The following is a 24,798-nucleotide window of genomic DNA, read 5'->3' as shown; positions in this document are numbered from 1 at the left end:
TCTACTCTAATCTCAGGAGAGCACTGCTTTCTCACCCCAGTGACAGTACATAACCAGCCCTTATTTTGGCCTAATCTTCTGTAGGAAGTCGTATTGACCTGGTTGTCTTCCTGACTACCTGGGTGTTTCTTAACAACAGAGACCTCATGGGATTACCTTCACTTTGCCAGCACCCAGCATAGACCCTGGCATTGGAGAAGTCCCACTGGGTGGTTCTGGAAGAACAGAGTGGATGGAGGATATTACTAGGGCTTTCCACCCCAGCCACATGCTAGGATCACCCACAGATGACCCCTGGCCACACACTAGAGCCCAGACCAGGGAAACCCTAACCTTTGGGGAGGAGGCCTGGTAACTGCAGCTTCTCAAAGCCCTGATTCTGCGGGCAGCTGGGAAGTGAGCCTGGGAGATAGGAACAGATGCTGACTACGGGGTATCTGGGCAGGCAGGGCTGAGACCCTCAGGCCACTGCAGGAGCAGGTGAGGCCAGTCGGCCCAGTGGGCCCAAATTCCTAGGGACACTTGTTTAATAGCACTTTTATTCAGTATACAATTCAGTGATGTTTAATATTCAGAGTTGTGCAACCATTGCCACAATAGATTTCAAGACTTTTCAGCACCCCAAGAAGAAACCCTGTCCCTGTTAGTCACTCCCCTTCTTTGTTTCCCCCATTCCCTGGAAGCTGCTAATCTTTCTGGCTCTGTGGATTTGCCTATTCTAGATTTTTCCTGTAAGTGGGATCCTACAGGGTGTGGCCTCCGTGTCCGGCCTCTTTCACTCAGCAGGATGTTTCCAAGGTCCATCCGAGCCCCAGCACAGGACCGCACTGCTCTCGTGTCTGTGGCTGAACACTACTCCACTGTGGGGATGAACCACATGGCCTCTGTCCAGACATCCATGATGGACATGCGAGTTGTTTCACCTTTGGGTTTTTATGAATAATGCTGCTATGAACACTCACAGACAGGTTTTTGTGTGGATGTGTGTCTGGTCTGACAGCTGTGTCATCCCTGTGGCGAGGGCCCACCTGTCCTTGAAATCTACCATCTTCAGGGCTGGCCCTGGAAGATCCCAGCTGGGTAGCAGGGGCCAGCATGTTCCAGGCCCCCTGGCCCTATGCCTCTATGGGTCTGGCCACAGCCATGCAGGTCAGCAGGTGCTGTGGATGTTGGCTCGGCCCTGGTCAGTAGGGCAGTTCACAGCTGATGCACCACCAAAGGGCTGAACATGGCCCTTCCCCTGTGAGCTGGCTGGGCAGCGCCTGGTTTCTGTATGCTTCCCTGCGCCTCCCTCCAGCTCTGCCTGACTGAGCCTTCCCTTAGGTTTTCCTGCGTCTGCTCAGGCTCTGGTCCGTCTTCAGTGCAGACAGCCAGGCTTCTCACATGCCCTGGACACACACCCCTCTTTCCCCAATGAGAACCTTCAGGACACAGCCCCCACTGGTCCTCCAGCCTGGCCTATGCCCTGCTCCAGTTTCCTGGCCTCTTCCTGCTCCCTTCTGCACTCGACCTTTGCCTGTGTCCCCTCCGCCTCTCCTCAGTGCTTCTCCTCAGTGTCCCGTCCTTGCCTCAGCCTCAGTCCTCGCCTCCTTGTTCTACTCGGGTTCCTTTGCTGCTGCCCTCAGTCATCCCTTCAGCAGGTATCGGCCGCACCAGCTAGCTCCCGGCACTGGTCTAGGTGCTGGGCACACAGCAGTGGATGGACCAGGTCCCTGCCCTTGGGCTCCTACATTCTAGTGGGAGACACAATAAACCCAGCTCACAGAATGTGTGCTATGTCAGATAACCCCTACACTCAGGGAGCAAAACAAACCAGGGCAGGCGTGGGGAGGGCTGGGCAGGGGTCCTGGAAAGTGTCGGTGGCAAGGAGATATTTGAAAGAAGGCAGGAAGGAAGGAGAATGGGAGGTGCAAAGGCCCTGAAGCAAGAGTGTGAACAAGGGGTGGGGGGCAGCTGGAGAGGGAGAATATAATGAGCCCCGTTCACCCAACCCCCAGCTTCATCCACCCAGCCTCTGGCCCAAGTGCTCAACATCGCCATCTCCCCACCCCCGTCCTCACATCAGGGATGGTTTAGGGCAAGTCCCAGACATCGTGCTATTTCACCCACACATTCTTCACTTGTATCTCTAATCAAGAAGGACCTTTAAAAACCACGGTACCATTATCACCCCAAGCAAAATGAGTAACTGCTCACTGCTGTGTAACCCCTGTCTGATTTGGATTTTTCTGATTGTTTTAAAGCTATTTTCCAGTTGGGTCATGGGAGGGAATCCGCTGGGGGCTGTGACACAGGTGATGCAGGTTTGTGCTTTCCTTTAGAGCCACCATCAGTGGAGGTGGGGTCAGCCTGGTGCAGGTGTCACAGTTGGCTGTGCAGCCACTTCCCCCTCCAGAGTGTAAGCTCCCAGGGAACAGGGGACTAGCCTGTTTGTGCCTACCTGGCCACCAGCCTCAGGGTCTGGCCCAGGGCAGGGATTAAATTAACAGGGTGGAGAGGAGAATGAGTGAATAAATGAGTGGGTGGATGCCAAAGCCAGAGCTGAGAGGGACACGTGGGTCAAGCAGCTCCATGGCCCTCCCATCAGCCTCCCCACCCCTCATGCTGTGTGGGGGCAAGTGTGTGTGTGAGAGAGAGAGAGTGTGTGTGTATGTGTAAGAGTGTGCATGAGAGAGTGTGTGAGTGTGTGAGAGAATATGTGTGTGTGAGACAGGAGAGTGTGTGTGTGTGAGTGTGTGTGAGACAGGAGAGTGTGTGTGAGAGTGTATGAGTGCATGCATGAGAGTGTGTGAGAGGAATGTGTGTGAGAGTGTGTGTGAGATTGTGTGTGTATGAGAGTGTGTGAGTGTGCATGTGTGAGAGCATGTGTGAGTGTGAGACTGTGTGCAAGTGTGTCTGTGTGAGAGTTTCCATTCATGAGAGTGTGTGTAAGAGCGTGAGACAGTGTGAGAATACGAGACACTGTGTGTGTGAGAGAGAAAGTGTGTGAGAGTGAGAGTGTGTGAGTGTGTGAGTGTGCATGCATGAGGATGTGTGAGAAATGTGTGAGTGTGTATGAGTGTGTGTGAAACTGTGTGAGAGTGAGTGTAAGAGAGTGTGTGAGAGTGTGAGAATATGAGACACTGTGTGTGTGAGAGTAAAGGTGTGTGTGAGTGTGCATGCAAGAGTGTGTGGGGAATGTGTGTGTGTGTGAGACAATGTGTGTGAGTGTGTGTGTGTGAGAATGAGAGTGTGTGTGTGAGAGAGAGTGGATGTGTGTGAGAATGTGTGTGATTGTGCGTGCGTGAGTGTGTATGTGTGTGAGAAAGTATGCGTGAGTGTGTGTGAGTGTGCATGTGCGTGTGTGAGAAAGAGTATGTGTGAGAGTGAGAATATGTGCGATAGAGTGAGTGTGTGAGAGAAAGAGTGTGTGTGAGTGTGAGAAAGAGTGTGTGCATGTGTAAGAGTGTGTGTGAGTGTGAGAGAGAGAAAGAGTGTGTGTGTGCACATGCTGGCATGTGTGCCTGCTCTGGCCATGCAGTTGTGCGGGGGGACACTTGGGTCCTGGAAAGAGTCTGGGGTGAAGGGCTGTTTGTCCAGTCCCTAGAGGGCCTCAAGAGCTGGCTAAGGAATCTGGATTTTAACCCCCGGACAGTAGGGAGCAGCCATGACGTGACAAACGCCCAACTTCAGAGAGGCCTGGCCTCGACCAGGAAAGCTCCCTCTGGTGTGGGCTGAAGGTCCTTTTCCTACGGGGTCAGGGCTACCCCACCTGCATGGCCCTGGCCCTGTCCTGTGGAATGCAGCTTCTCCTCCATGCACAGCTCAGTCAGACAGGAATATTTGCTTGCAGTCAGAGCATCTAGTATGACTTGAAGAATGCACCAAAGAGAAAATACTCCAAATGTTTACAGAAAAAAAAGAAGCTATTTTTTCCCCCTCTTTCATCTGAGTTGCCCAAAGGAATACAGCTGCAGCCAAACCAAGGGCAGCTCTCTGCTGTGATGGATCGACAGGGGGCGGGCGGGGGGTGGCGGAGGAGGAGCAGGAAGAAGAGGGTGAGAAGAAAGAGAAGGCCCCAGGGAGGGTCCCAGGTTGCCTGCCCACCAGGCTCCACTCTGTTCTAGTTCACGTTCAGGAAAGACACCCTGACATGGAACTCAGCAAGCAGGAGGCGTCCTGGGCAGGGCTCACGGAGAGACACCTGGAAGAAGGGGAGGAGGGCAGCCCTGGCTCAGAGGGGAGCTGGCCTGTGATGCCATAGCAGCAGCAGAGACTTCACCTGGCCCCATGAGAAATCTGGAGCATTAGCCCAGTAGAGGCAGGGAGATGGTACCTGACCTCTACCAGTCACCGGCTGGGGGCTAGCCCGGATAGGGGCACGACTAGTGAGGCAGCTCCCTCAAGGGAGGAACCCAAGCACCTCCCACCGCTGGGCAGTGAGTGCTGGGTCCTGAAGGAGGGTCTAAGTGTCAGACAATAGTGGCCACCACACAGACCAGCCCAGTTGACCAGCCTGAGGGGCAAGGCCATCCCATCCCACCCACCTTCCTTTGGTTCCACCTCATCATGGAACTCTCAAACACCAGTCCTAATACTTGCTATCTGTGTGACCACAGCTGACACTGTGAGCTTGGGACCCCAGTCCCCTCACCTATAAAATAGTGGTGATGACGGCAAATGCACCTTAGGAGGTTGCTGTGCAGATTACTCGTTAAGCTCACTCAGGGTCAGCGGCTTTTATCAGGGGTGGGCAGGGCTTCTGCCCTCACGGCACTCACAGACTTGTGGAAGGGACAGGTGTGCACATGAGGAGTCATGATGCAGCAGCATGGATAGGGAGCCAGTGCTGAGCCCCATGCTGAGAAAGTGTCCCGACTCCGGACCTAATGAACACAAAATTCCAGGCAGCGCCTTCAGTAATTGATCAATGACAGTCACAGCAGCCGCATTGCCTGAGAGGCTCCCTCGTCCTTGTATATAATCCTGATACTGCGAGCTCTGGGTGTATTCCACTGGGAGCATTTAATGCGCAGACAAAACTGAGGCTCTAAGAGGTGTCTCATTTACCCAGTGTCCCAGCCGGGGTCTGACTATCTGGAGGCCGGAGGAACAGCATTAGTGGGGAGTGCATGGCTGTCACTTGACAGACGCTGTGGTTACAATGGAAGGAGACAGTCACACTCATCACCTGGGCCACAGGCAGGGAGTCCAGGAACGCACTTCCCGGACTCTCTCCTCTTGCCATCCTTGTGGGATCTTACATTGGTGGACCTGACTGGAAGCTGGAGGGCAAGGACCCCATGGATGGAGTGACACAGGGCTGTGTCAGACATACAGGAGGAGGCACGTGCTTTACGTGGATGGTGCCTGGAGATGAGAAATGTGGGCAGCAGGGATGTAGAAGCGTGGGGTGGGGGAGACCCAGCAGGACTTGGTGACCATCTCCTGCCTCAAGTCCTCCCAGTTCAACCCAGCTGGGACTTCCTGTGCAAACCAAACCATCAGCCCTCTGAAGCGGAGGCCACCACACCCAGTGCACCTTCCGTCTGCTTTCTGAGCGTCTCCTTGATGGTGCCTCCCTTTCCAGGGGCCTGGCTGATGTGGCTCCTTTCTGGAGAAGGTTTGGGAACCAGCCTCCTGCTGGGGAGGGGTGGTGGGATCTGAGAGTGGGAGACACACACTGCGGGGAGCACGTAAGGGAGAGGACACTGCAGGGACCAGGAGCAGGTGGGGGGCAGGGGAAAACAACGGTGACCTGACTGTCCCAGGGGCTTCCTACAGGTGCCCTGGGCTCCTGTGTCAGGAGAAGGCAGCGCAGACAAGCCTCAGGAGTGGGGGTGTTTACAGGATGGGATTCTGGGGTGAGTGGGCCTGGGTGTGGGAGAGGGCCGGAGGGAGGGGGACCGGCTGGGCTCAGCCGGCACTCCTAACAACCTCTGGGGGAAACAGGCATTTTCTCGTGTCTCTGCAGCCAGTTCACCATCCAGAAATTGACTCCGACCCCAGGAGCATCTGGAAGAAGGTGGTCAGCCTCAGCCTGCTTCCCTCCTCACCCCTGCCCTCCTGTCCGGCTTTGTCCCTGTCTTTTCTCTCAGAGGTCCCTATCTAGTGCCTACATCATATGGTAGGGAAAACCGAGGCCCAGAGAAGGAAAGAGACTTGCTTGCAGCCACACAGTGGTGGAGAGACGGAAGCAGGACTCCATGTAACTGCCTCTTCCACCCCTCAAAGCCACCCTTCCAGCCCTGCACTGGCTTACCTTTGCATCCCCTGAACAGAACGAGAAAACCTCCCACAGTCTGGGTGTGCGTTCTGTGAGCTCCCCACACGCAGTAGGCCCTGTGCTATTTAATCCCCATCATTCCCCATTCCCTCTGAGGAAGGACTTGCCCGTACTTTCCCGTGAGGAACAGATCACTTAGGATATCTCTGCTTACAGGTAACAGAATGCCCTTCCAGAAGTGGCTTTGATGATAGGAATTTGCTTTTTCTTATGAAAGTCTGGATATAGTTTATTTCAGAGGCTTAACAACCCCTTTGTGGGCCCAGGCTGTTTTCACCCTTCTTCTCTGCCATTGTCACCCTGTCGGCCTCTGATTGTCTTGTCTGTTGGTCACAAGACGGCTGCCTAAGCTCCAGGAATCGCACTCTCCCACCACATTCAAGGACAGAAAGTGAGAAGTCACTCTCAGGTCTCTCTTTTTATCTGGTATGTTATATGCTTTCAGCCTCCATAGTCAGAGGCAGGAAGGCTGTAATGAGCGAACAGAGAGCCAGACAGACAGTATGCCCTGTTCCCCTTAACCAGACATTTCTCTCTTCTTTCTTTATTTTTTAAGAGACAGTGCCTTGTCACATTGCCCAGACTGAAGTGTATATCTGTATATATGTATATATACATGTGTATGTCTATATCCCACTAACTTCTAACATCTGGGCTTAAGCGATCCTCTTGCCTCAGCCTTCCAAGTAGCTGGGACTATAGCCATGTACTTCCATGCCCAGTTGTCTTTGTTTTATCTCACTATTGACCCAGGCTGGTCTCTAAATCCTGGCCTCAAGCAGTCCTCCTGCCTTAGCCTCCCTAGTCGCTGGGATTACAGGTGTGAGCCACTATACCATCACTTCACCTATTTCTACCATCACCAGCGTCTAACATCAGAAGAGGGATTTAATCCAGGGTTCTTGAGCTACCTGGCCCTGGTGCTGGTGCTGGCTCTCCTGCTTCAGGCTGCCTTCTGTCACACTGTGCTACCATAGAGAGACTGATTCTGGTTGCCAGCTCACTGCTCAGTGCCTGAGGTGCAAATGGTCCAGAACTGACTGCTCTCTGTGAAGGAACCAGGTTGGCCGAACTCAGAAGGGGTCAAGGGGGAGGAAGCAGCTGATGCCCAGCTAACCCAGAGACAGTGTCAATCTCCAGTGCTCCAGGTCCTGGCTTCTGCAAGGCCTTTTTTAGCAAACCAGTCTTTGGCTCCCCAGACCTGCTCCATGCCATTTGGCCCTTAAAACCCATCAACTTGGTTGTTGCTATCTGCTTTACAAAAGGCACAGATGAAAGGATTTCTGTACTAGTTAAGATACATTAAGCTGTAATGGACAGAAACTCAAGCTGGCTTAATAACAAAAGGAATTCATCAGTTCTTGGAACTGAATGGTCCTGGGGTAATGAATTCAGGTCCAGCTTGATCCAGGCTATACATGATATTCCCAGGAGCCAGTTGCATGCACCCCTCACTGTTTCTCAGCTTCACTGTGTTAGTTGGCTCCATTCATAGCCCTACATGGTTACAAGATGCCCTTCCTCAGCTCTGGCCCTTGCAGTCCCTCCTGTCCACATCTGGCAGAAAATGACCACCAGCTTGTGTCTTCTGTTCACTCCGAGTCCTCAGGACTCACTCTGACTGGCCCTGACTGGTCTGACTCACTTATCTTTGGTGATGACCAGTGGGGCTACTTAAGTTTCAGTGGCTGGAGAAAGGCTGAGGCATCATTTGCAGAGCTCCAAGCTACTCCAGGTTTGCTAGAAAACAAGGCACCAAGATAAGGATGGCAGGTGCTGGAAGAGTCCTTCTCAGGTCCAGGGGGCCAGGGCGATACTGCTCTGGGGAAGAAGTGGCACCTATGGAGGGCCTTGAAGGGCTGGGCCCTGCAGAGATGAATGGGAACCATTCTTGGAGGAGGGTTCCAAGGGGAGCAAGAGTCATTTCCATGGATCTCTGGGAGGTGGGGAGTCCCCTCCTGGATCAGAGTTCCTGCAGTGCTGGGAAGCAGTGGTGTTTGACACTGGGAAACAGCTTTCAGATTTTTAAATTAGATAGTTCCAGAATGCTGTGGAAGGTAGCAGATAGTTATGGTCACAGGAGCACAGGAGTGCGTGTGGCATGTACCTTGTGGGAGCCAGAGATTGCTGTGTGGCCCCTTCCCCTCAAGATCCCTTCCTTCTTCCAAAAAGTTCAGCCCCGGATCTTCTGGGCAGCCCCAAGGGCCTAGGACAGGCCTAGGAGGCTGACTTTGATATTATCTTTGATAGCATTATGAATCAAGGAATTTTCTGGAGCCAAGTTTCACCCACTAGCCCCTCCCAGGTCTGAGAGGGGCTGGGTAATTCTGAGCTGTGGGCAGCACCTGGTACATTGTTGGCACTTCCTGGGGGACCTGTCAGAAAGAGATTGATTTTTCTCCCTCCAGCAGTGCAGAAAATCCTACAGCTCCAGACAGGTTTGAGGCACCCTTGGGAATAGAGAAGGATCCTGGTTGTAGCCCCACTCAACCTGTTATAGGAATCCCCTTTAAGGACCCCAGCTACTATTTATACACACTCCAGGACAAGGAGCTCATCACCTCCCCGGCAGCCCCCTTGAGCCATGGTGAGTTTGGTGAGAGAAGGTGGCCTGTCACTGGAGCTGGAATCTACTGCCCTGTAACTCCCCCATGGACTGGGCAGTGACCAGAGATCCCAGAAACCCTTCTCCAGGCTAAGCGTCTGCATCTTATTCAATGTGGGATTTCTAGGTATTTCTAAACATGCTCTGTTTCTGTCTACCGCTGGGGCATAGCCCAGTTCTTAAAATCACATAGCAAGACTATCCCCTCCTTTATTGTGGGCATTAGGCCTTAGTTAATATGGCCTCAGACTGTTAGCTTTTTAGCTCAATTGAACTTGTGGTCACCTAAGCTTTTGGTCTTTCTCAGTCTCTCCCATCCTGTGATTTTACAATCAATTTTTTTAACATCAAAAATTGTAGATGTTTACCCCTCTTCTGGCTAATTTCAGCCACATGTTTTAGTCTCCCTACAACTCCACTCACATTATCCTCCCAGGTGCCTGAGCAGACCACAGCCAGATTTCAGTAGCTCGGAAAGACCTATGTACTCCCCAGATGCCCATCTCCCTGGCCGCAGACTGCACGCTCCTCCTTAAGCTGGCTCCGTCTTCAGGTTCTCTGTCTCTGTTCCCCTTCCCCATCACCCTAAGTTAGGACAATTCTTACTTAGCCTTCTGTCACCTGGTTTCCAGCTCCACCCTTGCCTTCTTGGGGGAGGCATCCTTAAGCTGCACACCAGAGCAGCAGCACCTGGTGCAGGCTTGCCCCACTCTCACTTCCGCCCCTCACACACTCACCAATTTAGAGATAGATTGGGGGGGATTATTAATTCCAGGGATGCTTTCGGTTTGGTACCACAAGCTTAGAGATGGCATGGGCTGCAAGCTCAGAGACCAGAACAGCATCAGCTCATGTCACAGTGAGTGCTCCCAGGAGTTCCACCACAGGGGCAATGCCAAATAGCGCACAGTCGGTGCTTGCCCTACAATGAGTCAGTGAGCAAGTGAGGTGTGGACGGACAGGCACTGGCGCCTCGTTCCACTTGCAAACTCCAGCACCTTTTCCATACCAGGCTCTTTGACTAGAGGCTGGCGGTGTAGAGGTCAATGATCTGGCTCCCCTGGGCAGTGTGGCAGACGAGGGTGCTCCAGAAGCAGAGGCTGACATGGAGTTTTGGAACCAAGTTATTTACTGGAGACCTGTGAAGGGGAGGGGAGGAGCAGGACTGGGCAGAGGCAAGTGAGGAGCTCTGAAGCTGACCCTGCCTATCAGAATGTCCTACCTCTGGCTGCAGTGGCCAGACCTTTATTTTTCTCTCTCAGTCCCCAGATGTAGGCTGTGAGGGCAGGCTGTTCTCTGCAGCTGGGAAGACCCATGCTCCTGGACTGTGCCAGAGCCCACTCCTGTCTGTCAGTGACAGCCAGTATTCGGGGATGTGCCAGCTGATTGTTAAATCGCTGGCACCTTAAAATCAGCCATGATGGGAGCATTTGATTTCTCCTGCAGAGATCAGGAAACACTACACAACAGGGCTCTTGTCTTTTCTGAGGGCTGGTTTGACCAGTAGCTGTGGAGCAAGCCCTTCCTTGAGGGGCGACATGGGGTGCTGTGTCTCTGTGCCCACCACACAAGCTGCGGGCCAAACAGGAGATGCTGACATGTAGGGAGGTCATCACAGTGCCGAGGGGACAAGGACTCTAATGACCCAGGACAGCTATGGAAACCAACAGGGAGTCACTGTCCACCCTGACAATCAGGGAAGGCTTTGTGGAGGAGGTGACTTTTTTCTGATGTGGTAGATGATTCAAAAGGTCCAAGGCAATTCCCCAAAATGTAAGCTCCTATCCATCTACCTGGTCCCAGGGCAGCAGGTGCCTCCCCCAGAGGCACCCACTCTTAGCAATCTCTCATGTATCATTCCAGTGATATTCTGGGCTCTTACGAGTATACACATACAAGTCTTATTTCTCACACAAACAAGTTCACCCTCTGCATGCTTTTCTGCACCTTGCTTTGCTCCTTAACTATGTACCTTGCAGGTTGACCCTGGGAGGTGAACACAGAGCCATCCTGTTCTCTTCAGGAGCTGTAGGACATTCCAGCTTGTAGATCAGATGTGCCATAATTTATATAACCAATACCCACAGGAAGATTTTTAGATTCTTTAGGCCTTTGGATATTTCAGGTAATGCCTCTGTGAGACTCTTGTCATTGTGCATAAGCACCAACATCCCCACAGGGTACATTTTCAGAAGTGGAATTGTTGGGTCATTCGTTGTAAGGGGGCTAAGGATGGGCCTTCCAGATAAGGAAGGGCAGGTGCAGGACACAGAGGCCTTAGAGGGGTGCTGCTCCAGAGGAGGCACCTGCTACGGAAAGAACATGGGCCTGGAAGTCAGGAGGATGGGGCTGCGCTGGGCCCTGCCAGGAGGAGCCTTATGATTCCATTGTGATCATGGCCAAATGCAATGGGCACACTCAGACTGGGAAATTAAGCAGAGCTTAGAAGGAGACTGATGTCCAACAATGAGTGGATTAAATGTGGCATGTCCATGCCATGGCATATTATTCAGCCGGGAAAAGGAAGGGCATTCTGATACATGCTACAACATGGATGAGCCTCGAAAACTTCATGCTGAATGAAGGAAGCTAGTCATACAGACAGCCAGAGATTGTGTGAGCCCATGAATGTCTAGAACAGGCAAGTCTATAAGGACAGAGCGCAGATCTGCCTAGGACCAGAGGGATGGGACTGCTAATGGGTATGGAGTGGTGGAAATGTTCAAAAATTACATTGCAGTGATGATTGCACAATTCGGTGAATATACAAAAACAAATTGGATTGTACACTTAGATAGGTGAATTATATAGTGTGTGAATAGCACTGCAAAGAGCTCTTTGAAAAGAGAGTTTGCTAATAAAATAGGACAAAGTTAAAGGAGCCCCAGGGATGGCGCTGCACCCTGGGGCTGACCACACTGGGGAGTCTGCACTCCTTAGTGAGGAGATAACACTGCCAGAATCCAGGGGGACTTACAGAGTGGACATCCCCGCAGGAGCTGTGACCTGTGGTTGGAAAATACAGTCATCTCAAGGGGCCTGGAAGGGAGTGAGCAGGGGGCAGTAACTTCCAGAACTTTCCCCCTACCCTCTGATTTCATGCCAGTGCCATCTCTGGAAGGGCCTGCTGAGTCCAGACACCAGATTCACAGATTTATTTTCTCATTTATTTTCCTTTTCCATTGTGAAATCTTGGCATCACGGGGTGGTAAAATGGCAAACCCCAGCAGTCTTATGTGCCTGGTCTTTAACCTGGACCCAGCAGTATTATACACCACTGACATAAAACACAACCCGGTGACATTCTTCCATTCCAAATGACCCAAGCCCTGATTGTCCCTTCCCTCCACCACCCTTTCTGCTCGGGTCCTCCAGCTTCATGTCCTCCCAGCAATGCAGGATGGATGCCTGGCAGGCCTGGCAGGGCCTCTAGGACCCTGAACATTCAATGGTAATTGCTTAGGGCTGGACATACCAGTTATGGAGTAGTCGGAAGGCAGCCTGTCTGTGAATCGCCTTTGGGCATTTCCTAAGCACCTGCTGTGTGCCAAGCACTGGGAAGCTCCATGGAGTCATCCCAGAGCCTATAGGCCCTCAGATGGCCTGACACGGAAGCACAGAACCCAGATCCTGGAAGGGCCCCTCAGGCAGCCCAGAAGCTGGTAGCCAGCCTGGCCTTGAGGGTTGGGGGTGGGAGATGCAAAGAATGCAGCTTTGTCCCTCACATGCTCCTCTGCTGTTGTCCCCTGCCTCTGGGTGAGGGCTGCGTGCCCATCTGGGTGACCATCCCTGGCCAGGGCAGCTGTGATTACACCCGGCTTAATGCAGGCATAATGCGATCACTGAGGCTCTCAAAATGCAGCGTTTGCAGGCTTAGTGGGCTGGATGTCACCTGATCAGGGCCCCATTCAGTACCACCGTGGCCTCAGGCTATCAGTGACCACAGAGGAAAAGGGAGGCCTACCATGGTGAAGGGGGACTGCCCGGGGGCAGGAGGGGCAGCGACCCCTCCCCCCAAGACCTAGGATCCAGTCTACTGCAATGGGAGCGTTTGGGACCATGGACTTGGAAATACATACTAGCTTCCACACTGCTTCCCTACTAAAGCCTTCCAGGGGCTTCTCACTGCCTTTTTTAATAAAACGACTTTATTGAGGTATAATGCACACACCATACACTGCAGCCATTTAAAGTATGTAATTTAATAGCTTTTACTATATTGGCAGATATGTACAACCATCACCACAATCAATCTTGTAACATTTTCATCGCCTCACAAAGAAACTGGGACCCTTTAGCGGGCAGTCCCCATTTCCCCTCTTCTCTGCGCTAGGCTGCCGCCAATCTCTACGCGTCTTTATAGATCTCATTGTAGATCCCATTATAGATATTGGTTACAAATGGGATCATTCACTAAGTGGCCTTCTTTGACCAGCTTCTTTCACTTAGCATGGTGTTTCCGGGGTTCATCTGCCAGCACCTCCCTCTTTTTACGGCTGAATAATGTTCCATCGTATGTGTACCCTACATGGTGCTTATCTATTACTCAGTTGATTAACATTGGGGTTTTCCCCTCATTTTTTAGCTGTTATGAATAATGCTGCTATGAAGATTCATGTACAAGCATTTTGTGGTCATACATCATTTTTCTTGGGCATTTATCTGAGAGTAGAATTGTTGGGTCATACAGTAGCTCTGTGTATAACCATGGAGGGACTGCCAGACTGGTTTCCAAAGTGGCTGCACCCTTTTGCATTCCCACCAGCGGAGTGCAAGAGGGATTTTATTTTTCCATATCCTTGTCAGCACTTGTTATTGTCTGTATTTCCTATTTTAGCCATCCTAGTGAATTTAAAGTAGTGTCTCAGTGTGGTTTTGATTTGGGTTTCCCTGATGACTGATGACACTGAGCAGCCTCTCACCTGCTAATTGGCCACTGTGCCTGCTGCAACTTTATAATTGGAATATGTTTGAAAAAAAGCATATACGGCATCCATTTTCATTTAAAAGAGCAATTATACAGTCTAATCCAGGTAACCATTACCCACATCAAATAAAAGAACATTGCCAGGACCCCAAAAGACCGCTAGGTGACCCACGCCAGTCACATTCCTTCACCCCCACGGGGAATGATGCTGTCTTGATATTTGGGACCCTCGTTTCTTTCTTTTTATTATTCCCAGTACTGTCTCCCTGTGGATGCCTTCCGAAACAATGCAGTCTCGTTTTGCCTGCCTTTGAATTTGATACAAATGAAATCATTCTGTGGAAATCATTAATGACTTTCTTCTTTCCCTCCACACTGCATTTCTGAGATTAGTCCCTGTTAGTGTAGCTTGCTGTAACTATTCATTGTCACTGCCCTATTGTGCTCCTTTGAATGCACATACCCTCGTTTATCCATTCACCAGGGACGGTCATCCGGATGGCGCCCAATGCCAAGCTATTATGAACATTGCTGCTGTGAACATTCTTGAACCTGCTTCCTGTGCGCACACAATGATTCTCTAGGCTATGTACATGTATCTTAGAAGCAAACCGTCTGAGTCAGAGATGTGTATCTTTATTAGATATGGAAAATGGGTTTCCATATCTGCCCTGTGTCCGCACCCCAGCAGTGGATGAACCTTCCAGGTGCTCAGCTTCCTCCAGCGCTTGGTATTGTCACCGTCCCTTTTGAATGCCCACAGGCATCTCTGTATTTAAGTCTCGGCTGTGATAGAATCTCAATCAACCAAGCCCTAGTTCCTCAGAAGTGCCTGCCTAATCCTGCCCACAGTGTGCTCAGTCACACCTCTGAACCTTTGTTCTTTCTCCCTCTTCTTAGGCCAAGGCCAAAGGTGGGCCGAACACAGGGGAACTATCCCCTCACCAACAGGGACGTCCGTGTTATTTTGGGAACACTCTATCTGAAGGGGCTGTGTAGGTGGTCGTGTGAGAGTGCTGGCATGCGGGAGGTGCTCTGTGTCCTGGAACCCAGGCAGTCCTCTTCTTGAACATTCTAGATGCCTGCAGCATCACTGGCCCAGCTGATTATAAGTATTGAGGTTGAAATGTGCCGCCCCCCACCTTCCCGGTGGTTCTGTTGACCAAGCCCTGGTTACCTCGCCTGGAAACAAAGCTCTGGGGAGTGGGGGGACTCTGAACATGAAGCCATCCTTGGGGTCAGAGAACTTATCTTATATCTCTGCATCCCCAGCTTCCCAAACGGGCCAGGGCCAGAGGCAAAACTAGTGATGGTTTTTGGAATGTCTGATTGTGTTCCAGCACCCTGACTTTCATCAGGAAAGATGGAAGTGTCTTCACTTTATGTTAGAGTTAAGGAAACTGAGGCCCAAGGAGGGAGTGGGACATTGCCAAGGTCGCATACCAAGTAAGTGGCTGGCAAGCACTTAATTCACACCCCGCAGCTGCAAGCCCCTTGCCTCAGAATGTCTCACAGACCAGCTCTCAGACTTAGTCGAGCCTCAGAGGTTTAAACTTTTCCGTAAAATGGAAATATAATTATACCAACTTCACGCAGTTAAATAAGATGCCATATATGAACACGCAGGCCCCGTGTGTGTAATTAATGCCCGTCAGTTACTCATTCATTCATATATTCTTTCACAGGCAAAATATAACTAGCAAAGCATTTTGATAGTCTGAGTGAAGGACTTCACTGTTCAGACTTTGCTTCAGCAACTGTGCTCACCGGTTTCCCTCATCCCCAGACACACTAGGACAGTGGTTCTCAACCTTCCTAATGCCGCGACCCTTGAATACAGTTCCTCATGTTGTGGCGACCCCAACCATAACATTATTTTCGTTGCTACTTCATAACTGTGATTTTGCTCCCATTATGAATTGTAATGTAAATATCTGATATGCAGGATATATTTAGGCGACCCCTGTGAAAGGGTTGTTTGACCCCTGCGCTAGAAACTCAATAAATGTCTATTAGGATGAAATCAGGCTGAAGGAAAAAGGACGGAAGAGAATTGAGCCCCAAAGATATTTCCTTCCATGTTACTTATAGTTGAAGAAAAGGAAGAAAAGGAGGGAGGAAGGAAGGAAAGAGAAAGAGAGGGAAAAAATGTGTTTGTTTGTTTTTTTAAAAAGCATCTTGAAAACAAACTAAATATCCTGTACTATGAGGGGTTTGGTAAAATGTTGCCTTCTTTCATTGCTGAGATATTCTGAAATAGCAAGATATGGTTCATGGGCCAACTCTGGTCCACTGTCTACATATGTAGGTAAAGTTTATATAAAAAACATCCATTAGTTTTGTCAATTCTTGAACTTCATGTGAGTGGAATCGTAAACTGTGTTCTCTTTTGTGCTCAACTTCTTTGACTTAACATTGCTCTTAAGGATGCTTTCTTCTCCCTGTGTGTATTAGTCATTCATCTTTCCTCATTTCTGTGTAGGATCCCACCGTGAGATTATAAGGAGGTACTATTGTTACCCCCATTCTATATGTGGGGAAGCTGTTTCACAGAGGGCTGAAGTGGACTCTCCAAGGACACACAGCAGGTTCATGGTAGATCCAGGTTTTAAATCCTAGGTCCAGAATCAGTATGTGCTTTTTCCCTACTTTTATACAGTGCTGCCTCTTACACTAGGATGATGGAAACCCAACAGATATTGGGAACTCAGAAGAAGGGGTATATCATCCAGCATGAGGGGATGAGGAAGGCTGCCAGGGAAGAGTCACTCAGAAGCATGGTTCCCAGGCTCAGATCCCCACAGGGCCTGGCAGGTATCATAAATGCCCAAAGCAGATGACCTCTGAGAAACCGCAGCTCAATCAAGGAGGCAATAGGGAGTAGTGAGGACTGTGGCAAATTGAGAAACGCCAACCTGCGAAGTAGGCAGCTGCTGATGTAGCTGTAAGTATTGTTGCCATGTGACAATGCAGTGAGCCAGAACACAATGAGATGTCCACGCTGCCTTTTGGAGCCAGCTTCTATGCCAGCAGGTCAGCACCCAACTGTATCATTTACTAAACATTTTCAACATCGCCCCAGTGTTACCAGATGCCTCTTGTTTGCCCCCCAAAACCTGGAAGTCTGTCTTTCTCATTGTTTTTAAATGTTGGTTTAAAATTGATTTTAAACCTGTGTAGGCCGAAGAGAACTTACATGTGGTCTGGATATGTCCCTATATGGGGGCTGGATTGGTCTCACTGCCAGTTTAGGGACCATATAGGAGTTGAGAGGCAACTAGGGCAAGCTAAGGGAAAGGCACAGCACAAGGGCCAGAAGAGAGAGGGATCAGAATCCAAGTCTGAGTTTCTAGCCAAGTTGGGTAGGGAGTGGGCCAGGCTGGAGTCCACACTCAGCCATCCATGCAGTGACCTGTGCTGTGCTCTTCCCCACCCACCCCTGCAGATCCTGGAGGAGAACATGAAGCTGGAATGTAAGTGCCACGGTGTGTCCGGCTCGTGCACAACCAAGACTTGCTGGACCACCTTGCCGCAGTTTCGGGAGCTGGGCTATGTGCTCAAGGACAAGTACAACGAGGCTGTTCACGTGGAGCCGGTGCGCGCCAGCCGCAACAAGCGGCCCACCTTCCTGAAGATCAAGAAGCCGCTGTCATACCGCAAGCCCATGGACACAGACCTGGTGTACATCGAGAAGTCCCCCAACTACTGTGAGGAGGACCCGGTAACCGGCAGTGTGGGCACCCAGGGCCGCGCCTGCAACAAGACGGCCCCCCAGGCCAGCGGCTGCGACCTCATGTGCTGTGGCCGCGGCTACAACACCCACCAGTATGCCCGCGTGTGGCAGTGCAACTGTAAGTTCCACTGGTGCTGCTACGTCAAGTGTAACACCTGCAGCGAGCGCACCGAGATGTACACGTGCAAGTGAGCCCGGCCTGCACGCACCCCGCCCGCCGGCTGCGAGTTAGACAGCAGGGAGGACCAGACAGTTTCTGAACCACGTGCTCCCCGACAGGGTCGCTGCCTGGATCTTCGCGGGGAACCACAGGAACGCTGAGCTTGTCTTTTCTGCTGAGGAAGGCACTTCTCCTGGGTTTCCTGCAGGCACCTGTGGGAACACTCTCTCAGAGCCCTGGACCATTCTGTTCCACACCCAATGCTGCTCCGCCCTCCCCCAGACACCGCCCAGGCCCCTCCGTGGCTGGAGCGGAGCCTTTCACGGCAGGAACTCTGGACCTGTGGGCCTCATCCTAGCAATATTTAACAATTTATTCTGATAAAAAAATAATATTAATTTATTTAATTAAAAAGAATTCTTCCACTTCGTCGGGATCCGTTTTCTGCAATCAAAGTGGACCGCTTGCTTTCCTAGTGGGATGACTTTTGTCACTAGGATTAGGAGCCGAGTAGAACTGTACATAATTTTTCGTGATGCAGATATTTCTACCTGTCAAATACCCTCCTTGAGGCACTGGATGTTTAAGGAGATGCCACATCTCCTGTTTAAGAGAGAGCAGGCATCCTTTATACATACACACACACACACACACACACACACACACATTTGTATTTTTTTGCTGTTTGCTGCTACTTATTTAGAAATTTGAGCTGGTCCCAACTTGGAAGTGTTTTTTCCAGAATATCTTTCCCATCCTTTTGCCGCCCCCCCCCACCCCCGCCCAGTTTAAATCTCACCACTAGAAAAATCCAGTTTGGAATACATAGAAAGAGGAAAGATAATAATAAACTCCCAAAAGTTTCTGTCTTTTGAAAAGTGAGCCACTGGATAAGAGAGTATATTTTGTAAGAAACTATTTTTATATGAACATCTTATTTATATCAAGTCTGCCTGTATCAATCCATGGCCTGTGCTTCTTTTTAATGCTGATTCTCACTCTGGGCTAAAGAGGGGTGAGGCCTGGGAGTGGGGTCCAGCCCCCACAGAGACCTCACATAGCTGGGTTCTGGAGTTCCGTTTTCCAAGTGGGCAAAAGCCATCCCTGGGTGCCTGAGCTGAGGCCTCATCTCATCGGTATTAACTGGGAAAGAAATCAAATCCCCAGCTCCAGCCTGTTACACTCAGGCCTGTTCAGCAGGGTCACTGAGTAGTGGCCCCAGAATGAGCCATTGTGGTGGGTGGGTGTTGTCTCCATCTCCGGCACTGGGCTGTCATCACCTGGCAGAGGCCAGCTCAGGGACCCCCACACTCCACCAGGACCCTCTGACCATTGCCTCTGTCCCCAGAGGTGAGGTTTTGTCCTCATATAAATTTATTTAATGAAAAAGAATTCTTCCACTTCTTATTTAAGTGCAAGAGCAGGCATCCTTTATACATATATGAAGTCCTCTGCTATGCTCCTGTATGAACCGGTACCTGTGTACCTCTCTCCATGTGCCTGGGAGGTTAGGGCTTGTGCGTGTAGCTGTGTGCCTGTGCACCTGCTGGTCCCCAAGCTGTCTCTGTTTGCATGTGAGAGTTTATGATGTGAGGCTGACAGTAGAGACCTCATGTGATTGTGTGGAACCACCAAGAGATGGCACCTCTGAACTCTGTCCCCACAGCTACTGGTGAAGCTCAGATACCTCTGAGACTGCAGCACCACAGCCCCACATGCTAGGAGCCCCTCAGCATCCAGGCTGTGTCTGACTCCCCAGTTTCAGCCTGGGCCTGCATCATAGCATGGAACACTGGTTGTTTGGTTTTTTCCCTTGGGCCCTTTTTGGTTTCATTTTCCCTTTCCTTGGGTGTCTGGGTGAATTGGCACGTGAAGGAGTGCTGAAGTGAATGGATAGGATGGAGGATGGGTGAGCAGATACGTGGACGGATGAGTGAGTAGGTAGATGGCTGGATGGATAGTCAGGTGGGTGGATGGATGGGTAGATGAATGGATAGGACAATGGGTGGGTAGATGGATGGGTGGATAGGGTAAGGAGTTTCTTGGAAGTCCCAGGTCACATTTTATCTCTGTCTTGGAAAACATACAGTGTCTCCATTGAGCAATGTGGCTTTCCAAGCCTGCAGTCCCTCTGGTTCTGACCTCATTGGCACTTGGGGATGGGGGAGGTTCTAATCAGCCTTCTTGGATAACTGTTTAATGTTATTACATAAGTATGATCTCATACAGATCACCTCTGTGTCCTCCTTACCTGTCCAGGTGAAGAGTGGTCCTGAAAGCAGCTGGGCCTGCAAGAACAGCCATGCCAGTCACCTGCCAGCGTGTCACTGGCCTGTCCTTTGTCTGGGTATCCAGCTCAGCTGTGCTGTGGGCCTCAGTTTCTCCACCTATAAAATCAGGATAGTACCTATTTCGCCAGGCTGTTGTGAGGGTCGTACTGGGAATGAACATTGGCACTCTGAGCTGTAAAGCAATGGGTGAATACAAAATACCGTTAACTATTATTACCACCATCATTACTTTTCTCTCCCCAATTATTGGATTCTTCAATCCCTACAGGTTACGGGAATAAATATTTGGTTCTGTGTTAGGCAAATGTATTTCCCTGACTTTGTTCTATTCCTAAAGTGGCTTTTCAACAAGGTAGACATTAAAAAGGCCAAAATCTTAAGAAGCTGAGTCAAAAAATCAAAAAGCCCAGGACTAGCATGTTGAAAACACAGGTATCTGAACTCTGTGCAGGAGCACAGTTACAGAAAGTAAGCTGCTCTGTAGCAGCCGTGCATCTGGGCCCTGCAGAATGTGGGCCTCGGCATGGCCAAACCCTCTGATTTTTCAAGAAAGGGTGAACATGCAGGTTTTTAAGTAAACTCTCCCACTTTTTCAGGATGTGAACAAACACCAGGAGGATAAAGCAAAAAATGACTTGGCCTTTGTGCTTCTAGTGTGTAGTCGCTAACTTATTTTAGAAATGGAGAAACTGAGGCCCAGAGAGGGGCAGAGCTTTACTCAAGATCACACAGCAAGTCCAGCAAAGGGAAGAAGAAGCCCAGGACTCGGGCCTCCTTGGGATGGCCTTTCACCAACACAGTGCACTAACAGAGGCAGCAGTATGTTGGGGTCAGGGCTGGGAGGGATGGAGCTCCACACGCGCCCTCTCTGGCCTTGAGTTTAAAAGTAGTTTAAGGTTCCAGGGGGAAGAAACTGGGCTTTCACAAAGCCCTGAGGGATGAGCTGGCACCTGAATCACTCCACTCCATAGGGGGTGCACAGCCCCCTGGCCAAGAGGATGACTTAGCAAGACCTGGGTCTGCAGAGTCCTGGGGAAATGTCTGGAGGCTGGCTTGATGGGGCATGAGACCCAGGGAGACCTAGAGGAGGCTGTGACATTCTTCCTGGCTGAGAGATGATGGCAGCCAGAGTCAGTGATGAGGGTGAGTGGGTAGTGAGGAAACTCATGGGGTGCCCTGGGGAAGAACTTCCAGAGCTTGGTGGCCTACTGGGTATGCCCAACAAAAGGGAGGGAGGGGGGAGGAGGGCTCCTCTTCCCCGAGATGGAGCCATCCCCTGCACACTTTGAGGCAAGTCCAAGACGTGGTTCCTGAGCCTCTGGAAAGCCTCTTCTTCCCACTTTATAGATGAGGACCAACCTCAGAGAAGAGACTACAAGTAAGGGTGTCCAGGCTGTCCCACATTGGCACTTGGTCCTGAGGCTTCTGTCACTTCAAATGGAGACTTGAGGAAGATGGAGAGAAAAGATCCAGGCTGTGCAGGCTGTCCCAGCCAAACACAGGCTGCCCCCCCTCCCTCCTGCCTCCTCCCCCCTCCCGCCCTCTTGTTGGGCACACCCAGTGGGCCACCAAGCTCTGGCAGTTCTTCCTTTGCACGTGCTGTTTCCTCTGACCTTCACATTCCAGAAAGACTCAACTGCCAACACTTCAGGACATACCTCCAACCAGCCTGGCTCCCAGGACTCCCATCCACTATTTTAGTTTCTTTGTGGCTCTTCTCACTACCTGAAATGGTATTTCTCATATGTTAGAGGCTGCACAATATAGTTATATAGAGCATGACCCTGGAGCCAGATTCCCTGGGTTCAAACTTGGCTGAACCCAGGCTGTGTGGTGTCGGGTGAGTAACATAACCTTTCTGTGCCTGTATTTCCTCATGTGTAATCTGGGGGCAGTAATAGGATTATCACAGTGATTAAATGAGTTAACACATGTAAATTGCTAACTGCAGCCCTGGCACACTGTGAGGGTGTGAAAGTGTGAGCTTTGTGTATTCATGTGGTCATTAAGTTTCATGAGAGCAGGACTTTGTCTGTTTTTGTGGCTGCTGGGTCCCCGGTGCCCAGCACACAGTCGGGGTTAATAAATATTTGTTGAATACAAATGAATGAGATCCGGAGACTGTTCCCAGACTCACCAGACTCCCTGCCTGGGCTAAGGCAGCTGTCAGAGTGGAGGGACTAGAGGACAAGCTGAGGGACAGGGGCCGGTGGGGGAGTGGGCACAGATAAAGCCCCCTCAATGTGGTCACAGGCACATCTGCCCCATTGACAGGACAGCCACTGGTTGCCACAACAACGCTCCTAGCCCCAGAAGAATGTGCTGGAGACAAAGGAAGAGCTCAGCAGCCACCCCCCAGCTGAGCCCCAGAGATGGCAAGCAGCCCCCAACCCAGAGAAAGCTCACACCACACATGCGCATGTGGGTACACACACACACACACACACACACACACACACACACACGGGGTCACTGAGTAAGGACCCACACAGCCAAAGGAAGTGCAAACCACATCAGCCACGGTCAGTGCTCCAGACAGACCCCCACAGCAGGCTCTGAGAAACACACAGTCCACCTGAAGGGGTTGTGTGCTCCATCCAGACTCAGACTGCAGACCGGGGCTCAGGGGAGGACTGGGCAAACCTGTCCCAAATGGGGGCCTTGGCTTGACCTTCACCTGTTCACCTGTAGACCCTCGCACCTGCTCAGTTGCAGGCATATATGTGTGTATGTGTATGAGTGTGCATGTGTATGTGTGTACGTGTATGTGTGTGTGCACACACGTGTGCTGGGTGCTGAGTAGAGGGTGGGCTTGGAGACAAGTCGGGTGGAGGAAGACCCAGTGCCACCTCCCTTAGGCAGGAAGTAGCAGCGTGTAAAGAGAAACAACCTCTGAGGCTCTGTCCCACCCCACACAGAATAGTGAGCCCTCCACAAACCCTGGCTCTCAGCCCAAAAGACAGCTCCATTCACGGCTTCAGGCCTCAGTGTCCTCACTGTAAAAAAAAGCAGGGGGTCATCCCAAGGTGCCCCCCAGCGCTGTGGGATGGGAGAGCACCTGCCAGCACCTGCCACCAACTAGCTGCTCTTGCCCTGAGTCAGAACTGCAAGCCCAGGCTTGGTCCCCAGCCCAGCAGCTGCTGGGTGGGCTCCAGAGGCCAAAGCAGCCCTGCCAGAAATGGGCCTTAGACAGTGATTCTCAAAGCGAGGCCAGGGACTTCGCTCAGGGGATCAGGAGGTCAACAGGCCACCACTATTTCATAGCAATAGGAAAACGTTTGCCCTTCACACTCGACATTCTCACCGGTGTACAGTGGAGTTCCCCCGAGGCTACAGGTGAAGTGATCTGGTAGCCTCCTGAATGGAGCTGTGGAGGTGACAATCCAGCAGACTTCTGTTAAGCTATGCACTAAAGAGAATTTAAAAAATGTAACATGAGGCCACTCTTCTCACTTATATTTTATTTTGTTTTTCGGTTTTAGAATATAGAGCTACTTTTCATCAAAAGTATGTTATCTATGAAAACAGAATAGGTTCATTACCACTGCAAATGAATCAATACATGCATATTTAATTTTTTCATAGCTTTAATTTCTATTAACTGTGAATATTGATAGATGTGGCATACACATACACAACAGCTCAGTCTATAATAATTTTTCTAAATGTTACAGGGTCCTGAGATCCAAAACTTTGAGAATGACTGCCTTAGACACGTTGCTAGCAATTCATGACAGTTCCTCTGCTCACTTAAACCCAGTAAATAATAAAATAGGGAGCATATGGAGGTGCTTGCTGTGTGCCATGCCCTGTTCTCAGGGCTGTATCACATGAAGTGCTGGGTCCAGCCCCCAGGTCAGTGCTATTATGATAGAGGTGGAACCTGGCACTGAGTTTCCAATGACCCAAGGTACAGTCAGGACTCAAACCCAGGCGGCCTGACTCAAGACCACCCCCCATTCCAAACCCTCCTATATCTTGCTCACTCTGTGCTGAGGGCTGCCAGATAAAATATAAGATGCTCAGTTAAGTTGGAATTTCTATAAACAACAACAATACAATTTAGTAAAAATATGTCCCAAATATTGCACAGGAAAAACTTGTACTAAGAATTTTTCATTATTTAGCTGAAATTCAAATTTCACTGGTAGCCTATATTCTTAATGGCTAAATCTGGCAACTCTCACTATGTCATGCCTGCGTTGGGTGCTGAGCAAGATAGGTGGGCCTCTGCCTGCTGGACTCCTGCCCCAGGCACCCTACAGCCAGTGCCTCCTCCTCCTAGATCTCCTGAACTATGTTCTCTGCCAACTTGTTCTGACCCTCCTTGGGCACGAGGGCTCTCAAGAAGGGCAGGGGAGGGCAGTTTCCTCTTGACCGCAGGATCTCGAACATCTGTAGGTCTCAGGGCTCCCCCACCACAGTGATACCCATTTTACAGACAAAGAAACTGAGGTGCAGCTCCTAGGATGGACTGTTTACACTTAAGTAGGTGCCAGGCAGCTCCACCCTGAAATGCAGGGCCCTTCTCTCCACAGGGACATCTTCTCCTGTTGATCTGCACCTGCCGCCTGCACACCTGCACCAGGACAGAGAGAGGACGTGCCGCTGGCACTGCAATGCAGAATAGCATTACGGCATTATTGTCACTGGAAGGCAGCCAGGACCACACATCTGTCAGGAACCTGCTGGGGAGTCAGGAGCACTGCAGTGGACTTTTTCACTTAACATATAATTATTTCCTCGAGGAAAATCCTTTCCCCACCAACCTGGCCCCCTTACTGATATTTCTTTGTTTTTTCCCTTCAGCTTCTGAA

General features: G+C 50.7%; 1 protein-coding gene across 1 annotated transcript in view; it reads left to right on the top strand.

The window, feature by feature from the left end:
• WNT7A (Wnt family member 7A) overlaps nt 1-17,722 on the top strand; it is a 57,093-nt gene extending 39,371 nt beyond the window's left edge. The window contains exon 4 of the mRNA XM_003796210.2: nt 17,243-17,722. Coding sequence (XP_003796258.1) covers nt 17,243-17,722 — 480 coding nt within the window. The remainder of the gene's footprint in view (nt 1-17,242) is intronic.
• The last annotated feature ends 7,076 nt before the right edge of the window (nt 17,723-24,798 follow it).

Source organism: Otolemur garnettii, unplaced genomic scaffold, assembly GCF_000181295.1.
Source record: "Otolemur garnettii isolate 467f Iridium unplaced genomic scaffold, OtoGar3 scaffold00101, whole genome shotgun sequence".
In the NCBI taxonomy this organism is placed as follows: domain Eukaryota; kingdom Metazoa; phylum Chordata; class Mammalia; order Primates; family Galagidae; genus Otolemur; species Otolemur garnettii.
This window is presented reverse-complemented; position numbering and strand designations above follow the sequence as displayed.